The sequence below is a fragment of the Chenopodium album genome, chromosome 15 (genome assembly GCF_948465745.1).
Source record: "Chenopodium album chromosome 15, dcCheAlbu1.1, whole genome shotgun sequence".
NCBI lineage: Eukaryota > Viridiplantae > Streptophyta > Magnoliopsida > Caryophyllales > Amaranthaceae > Chenopodium > Chenopodium album.
The window spans coordinates 47,627,160-47,634,125 of NC_137848.1; the positions used below are offsets into that span (position 1 = coordinate 47,627,160).

Below are 6,966 nucleotides of genomic sequence, written 5' to 3' on the forward strand. Positions count from 1 at the left end.
CATAAACCGAACCTAATCCAAACATGACCTGACCCAAATGACCCGTTTATCAGGTTAAAGGCCCAATTTCACAAAACATGTTTTTTAAATTCCCGAATAGAATTGGCCAATCGTATATCGAAACGTTTGGGTCGGAACAGGTAATTGCAGAAATCAAAAGTACAACACTGCTGTAATTTCCTTTCCTTTGGCCTGGAGAACATTCCTGGTTGAACTGAGTTCCAGATTTCAATGGCTTCGCAGCAGGAGACAGAGACACCCCAGTTTGATCACACTCCGCTCTACTGGTATTTCATCTCTATCTTTTTTCAATTCCCGTAAATTATCGGACTCCCTGTAAATTATATGCATAATTGTATAATTTTGCTCATTTGACCTTGATTTTACGTACTTCATTTCCTTTAATTTTCTCAAACGGAGTAGTGTAATTTTTATTAATTGATTTTTTAGGTTTATGAGTTTCTTAATTGATTCATTATGCTGAGAATCAGACGCTTTTATTTGATTTTTGCTTTGATTATTTGCATTTGTTATGTTAAGTATCATTTTTATTGGTCTGATGGTTGTTCTCTATCATATACGCATAGTAGTAGTTATTTTTGCTTTTAATTTGACAATTTTGGGAAGAAAATTGGTAGAATGCTCAAAATTAGGGATTTAGGGATGTAAATGTGCTGATAGAAGCGAGCTCTGGACTGTTAATGTTCATTTATTAAATTTTAACTGAGCTTGTACATACATAGTCGAGGTTAATTTGAGGTCCTACTGTCTTTGTTCATGTATCATTGAGCGAAATCGAGTTGGTTCTCGAGTTCTAGGTAATTTTAAGATATTTTTTACTTGGATTTTTTTTGGTTGAATGATAGTTTGTTAAAAATACCATAAACATAGTTTAGATCATTAAGTATGTCGTGTTTGACCAATCAAATATCATAGGGAGAACAAATTTAATGTAAATGTACTCAGTACTCTTATAATAACAAATAAATTTCGTGCAAATTGCGTGATCATTATGCAGCCAAGTTGATCACAGACATTAATTAGAACTTTAGAAGTGTTCAAGATGTATTCAATTCTATGCCAAGTTAGAAAAATTGTTTGTAAGATTTTATGAGGAATTGACGAAAAATGTATACATTAACGTTTTTTTTTAAAAAAAAAAAAATAAATTGAGCTACAAATAGCATGCATTTCACTTGGAAAAATGAAGATCTTTTTAAAACATCTCGCATCTAACCTGAAAGAAGGAGGGGGGGGGGGGGGGGGGGGCGAGAAAGGATTCTTTATCTCAACTGAGATAGTTGTTCTATTTAGTTTATTTGTTGGAAGTTCAGGTTAAATCATATTTGCAAATATGTAATTCATAGCTCTCTATAGTTGTTTTGGTTGATAAATTAGGGTGTTATATTTATTTTTTTTCCTTTTTATTTTGGCTTATTTCTTGGATAAGGTTTGTATAAGCAAGGCTAAATGATACAACAAGCTTTCTATGGAATAGACAAGCTTCATAGGGGAAGGAAATGCCTATATATGCTTTATTTTCCTTTTTTTTAATCCACCTTGAATGGGAACTGCCAACTGCTAATGGGGAATTTATGAATAGTTTAAGTGTAATTTACATTCTAATGTCCACAGTAATGGAATTTCATCTCTGAATATGTGTTTTTCTTCATAAATGTCCATCACCACCCAATATCACACCGTAATGGTAATGTGTGGTAATGACAATTTGTGAAAGAAAAGATATAATTCGGGGTGAACTAGCATTGCCATGGGAATGAACTATGACTTTTCTTACAAATTCAACTACAATTCCATTCCCATTACCACCATATTGTCCATATATAACCATTGATAAATGGGCTGTAAAGAATATGATTTTTTTTTTTTTCATATTTTGCTCTTGTTACAGTGTTTAGAAACCTTATGACATGTATATAGAAGTACAGATCTCAAAATTTTTTTTGGCATGGAGTTTCTTTGAATCATCAGAATATCTAGAAGCTTCTCTCTCTATCTATCACTGTCTCATATTTATTTATTCTTTATTTTGTTTTGGTAGCGAGGAGAATGTGTACAGGCTTTCCAAGAAATTATGTTCAACTGGGGTTGCAGACACAGAGGCTTCTGATCTTTTTGTTGTTTTTATATCTAATGATAAGAAACAAGTATGTTTAACATTTTTATACTTAGTTCATCACTCTCCTTTTCAGTTTCTGACGGGCTCTGATCTTTATTTAGTACATAAGCTCCTCGTTCTGTGCACAGTGAATAATGGACATGCTGTTGAGTACATTTATTTTAGTTGTCTTAATAAGTTGTTCTAGTTGCTTATAGATTTTTGAGATTATCATTTATTACGTATCAGACTATAGCTGAAACCTGATGTTTAGACTCAGGGCCTGTTCTCTTACGTTGAAATTCAGTTCAGTTCAGCTCAGCTCAGCTCAGTTCAGCTCAGCTCCTAATTTCCTTCTCTTATAAAATATTCATTTCAGTTCAGTTCAGCTGAGTTCAGTTCAGTTCAGTTCAGCTGAGTTCAGTCAATGAGAACAGGCCCTCAGTTCAACTATCCTTGTCAGATACTTCACACTCTGAATGAGTATGGAGTTATAGACACTTCAATGTTGGCTGAAAATGAGCCTCTCTCTCTCTCTCTCTCTCTCTCTATATATATATATATATATATATATATATATATATATCTTTCTCTCTCTCTCTCTCTCTCTCTCAGACACACACACACACACACACCCCTACATGTGACACTCTCATCTGAGTCAAAGCATCATCATAGGCTGTATCTTTTTCAACATGTTATCATTAGGTACTACCTTACTGAAGATGGAGATTTGAAGTGTTTATAATGATAGGTGTTGATTTGGATGTTCGCTGTAGATTCCACTTTGGCATCAGAAGGCCAGCCATAGGGCTGATGGGGTTATTCTCTGGGACTACCATGTAATCTGCATACAGGTGATATTTCTCTTTCACGGTGATTCTTAAATGACTTTACTGCTTGAGAAGTGTTATTTATTTATTTTATACGAAGTATATACTATTTATATATTTATTGCTTATTTTTGTATGTAGGTGTACTGCTTCACCTCTCTATGTTGAGGATTGATTTTGAACTAATATATTTACCTCATATTGCAGAAAAAAGAAACTGAAAAGTCTCCGCTAGTATGGGATCTGGATTCTACTCTTCCATTTCCTTCTCCTCTAGCATCATATGTTGCAGAAACTTTTCGTCCATCATTTCCGCTCTTTTCTGAGTTTCGAAGGTGTGCCAATTTCCACTTAAAAAGACTTTTTACCACTTATTTCTATATTTAATGATTGTTCTGAAGCAGTTAGATTTTTCATTTTTCAGATTTTATCGAATTGTACATGCTCCCATGTTTTTCCGATGTTTTGCTTCTGATAGAAGACACATGAAGGATTCTGATGGGAATTGGAATGCCCAACCGCCTCCATATGATCAAATAGTTGCTGAAGGTACAATAAATCACATCAGATTAACTTTTATTATTGGGCCATTGCCATATGTTCTTGAAACTTCAGTATTCATAGTGTTTAAGAATGCTACAATTGTCTGTTGGCTTAAATGGGATTTGAAGTGAACACAAATCTTTCCTCCTGAAATTATAACTTCATATATTGCTGAGAGAGTTCATTCTACAATCAACCAATGCCTCTCATGAGGCTTCTATCTTGCCCTGTACTACACATGAATTAACCCAACGTTTCATGATTAATTATCAGAACAGCCCAGCATGTTCTATCTTATTATGTTTTTGTCTGAGATTATGGTAAGATTTGCTTTAAACTGTAAATCTATTTGCAATATAGTACTTCGTACGTTTAGGATTAATGTGGTGGTGTTCTCCCTTTGGTATATCAGGCAGTAAGCAATCATAAGTTCTTCTGAAAGTTCTTAATACTTGTTAATTTATTCTTAGGTTCATGACTAGCTGGACCATAATGCAATTTTTCTTGTCCTATTCCTGTAGATGGAACAGTGCATAACCTGAATGAATACATGGAAATTCGCAGTGCTGATGCTGTACCTAATATAGAAGCTGATTTGGTAAATGCTGTAAAAAACGAACGGCTTGGCGTGGTGGTAAATGAAAAACAGATTGAAGAATTCTTCTCTCTTCCTACATGAGCAATTACATGATGTGCCATTCCCTTCTGAAGCTTGTATGGTGTTTATTATGATGTACGTGTCTGTCGTGATAGACTTCTAGTTTTTGAAACATTCACATTTAGACTTGTTAATTCCTACATCCGTCCGGATTTAGTTGTCAGACTTGTCACACGCTAGTTCAAACTACACTTGACAATTAATTCTGGAAGTACGGTGTGTTAACAGAGTTGCTACATTTTTTGGGAAAGGAGAGGACTGGTTGTGGAATTATTTGGTGTCTTTTTGGGACTCCCAAGATTTATACTTGCGCCCATCTTTGTAAGAGAAGCATCAGAAGCGTGATGTACACATAGAGGAGTGTAGTTACAAATCCTGGAATGAATCAGTTTGCCTGAATAGAACCATTTCTGAGTTCTGACCGTCTTCTTGTAGCTGACTGAAAGTTTACTGTGTAATGTGTTAAATCAACTCTGTGTTTCACTTTGTAACGCATGTGTTGGGTATTAGTAAAATTGAAAAATTTACTGTGATATTGATGACTTGAGAAATTCCACATGGACTCAGACATTTGGACATGTTACATGTATCCTCTCATTTATGTTCGAAGCCTGTGCGTAAATCGTGCTAAGGTTATCCTACTGTTCTGTGAGAAATTAGAAGGCATCTTCCAGATGTACATAAATATGAAGATGAATATTCGTACATAGGCGCTTTCGTTTTGTACCTCTTTTGTGTTGCTTTGTGTGAACAATTTTGGCGTAATCACATGTTGACATGTTCTTATCACAGTTTGTTTGGACATCATCAGATGAAGGGTGTAGGACATGGGGTGTGTTAGTTAATTGATTGCCTTACTTGTCAAGTTTTTGAATGAAAATGATTTTTTTCCTATCACAGTTTGATTGCGTGCTTATTTTTAAAAATTGAATAATTTGTAAAAAATTAAGGTAACACTAGTATAATTGGATGTATGACAATTTCCTCACTAAAAAAAGAAGTTGATATGTTTGAAATTCAACTAGTTTATCCTGAATGATGCAAGGGTTTCTTTCAATGTGACTTGCTATATTATTATTTTTTTGAGAAAGCTTGCCACATCAATTTTGATGTGAATTTTATCATTTTTGGGAGGATGCAAATAGGTCAACTGAGTAATGCCAGTATGAAACTAGTCATAGTAGAATTGGAAGTTTTAAAAAATATGTAATGATAAACTTTGATTATGTAGGGAACAATGTCAAGAATCTGACTACTTGTATTATCTTATCTCTTTATTTTGGTTCTTTAGCAGTATTAATTTGCTAAACAATATTATTACTCGTAGTTTATCAATTAAGTTTATCGTCAAAGTTTTTTATGGTATAAAGAGAGCCACAAGAGCAATGATGTAAACGGGATTTAATCCTAGATTTTGAATACTTATCTTAAAACCTTAGCCAATTAAATTACTCTGTATTTAGCATCCCATTCATAATAATGAGATTATATAAATTGAAATTTTGTTCAGAGGATTAAAACAACCGGAATTATTCAAAGGGTGAAAATATGGTAAAAATCCCTAATAATGTACGAGGTTAATAACTAGAGTAGCAAAGCTCTTGAACAAAGCGGGAAGCAAAAGGGAAGTTGATGATTGGGTGGAATGGTGGGGTCAGTCCAGGCAAGCAAAGTATAAGGTGGTGCTTTGGGTCCTCTTAATAGTCCTACTTTTAGAAAGTCCAGCTAAATGGTTCAACAGAATGTTCTCTATTTTCCCTTTTCTAATCCTGTGGTGTAAGTTCACCGGATTCGCCGCATTCAACCGTGCATTTTTCTTTGTTAAAAATTGTTTGAATGAATAATAATGCTCTCTCTTCGTTTCGAAATAATGGTTACACTTTATATAAAAATCTATACTATATAACACAGGACCTCAAGATTAACCTATAAGGTGTTAGCTACTATGTTATTATTATATTGAGTGACATTTAATAAATATTAAATACTATATTCGTTTCAATTTGTTAGTTCCATATACTATTTGAGCGTTTTAAAAAAATCTACCCATATTGAATGTATTCCACTTTTAACTTAGTTTTTATTTCCTATTTTATACATATTAAATTGTGATTGGTTAAATTAATTGATTGTGAATTAATGACATGAGTCTAAGTAAAGAATTTATTCTTTTGAATTATGCAATTATGGTTGATGGTTTCCTAAAACAAAATCAAAAAAGTTTAAATAAGGCAAAACTATCTATGAATTGTTTTTGACTTTAATGTTAGATTTTAAATATTCTTCTTTTCTTATTTTATGTGATAGATTCCATATGTAACTATCATATTGAAATGGAGGGAGTATAAACAAAGACTATTATCATAGAAGTAATGCTGTAACTCGAGACATCGCCCAGACCCAAAAAACTAGTTATAATAATAAAATAGTGGTAATTTCATATTAAAGTAAAAAGTATTGTGAGTATTCATGATAAACTTATTAAATATGTAAGTGTTGCAATTAGTTAAGAACAAAGGGAGTATTTGATTTGTATTGATGTGTAATTGTAAAATACCAACCTATTATAATTACTGCTTAAAAATTTACATTAATATAATTGATGTAAGATAAAGTTACAATTACAAAAATAAGGGTAAAATATTGAGTAATTAAAACATCCTTTATGACCGCCTTCCCTTGTGATTAAAGTAATTAAACATTATGTATGAGTTAAATTTGCATTACTAATGTAATTGATGTAAGTATTTATTTCATCTTATTTTCATTTAATCTGATATAAACTTATTTTTTTTATCTAGATGATTGTTTGA

General features: G+C 32.7%; 1 protein-coding gene across 1 annotated transcript; it reads left to right on the forward strand.

Moving 5' to 3' along the window:
* Nucleotides 1–136: 136 nt before the first annotated feature.
* On the forward strand, nt 137–4,686 carry LOC145582380 (protein N-terminal glutamine amidohydrolase-like). Its single transcript, XM_081639382.1, has 6 exons — nt 137–287; nt 2,063–2,168; nt 2,899–2,976; nt 3,160–3,287; nt 3,377–3,501; nt 4,017–4,686. The coding sequence occupies exons 1-6, from the start codon at nt 232–234 to the stop codon at nt 4,172–4,174; spliced, it is 651 nt and encodes a 216-aa protein (XP_081495508.1). The 5' UTR covers nt 137–231; the 3' UTR covers nt 4,175–4,686.
* The last annotated feature ends 2,280 nt before the right edge of the window (nt 4,687–6,966 follow it).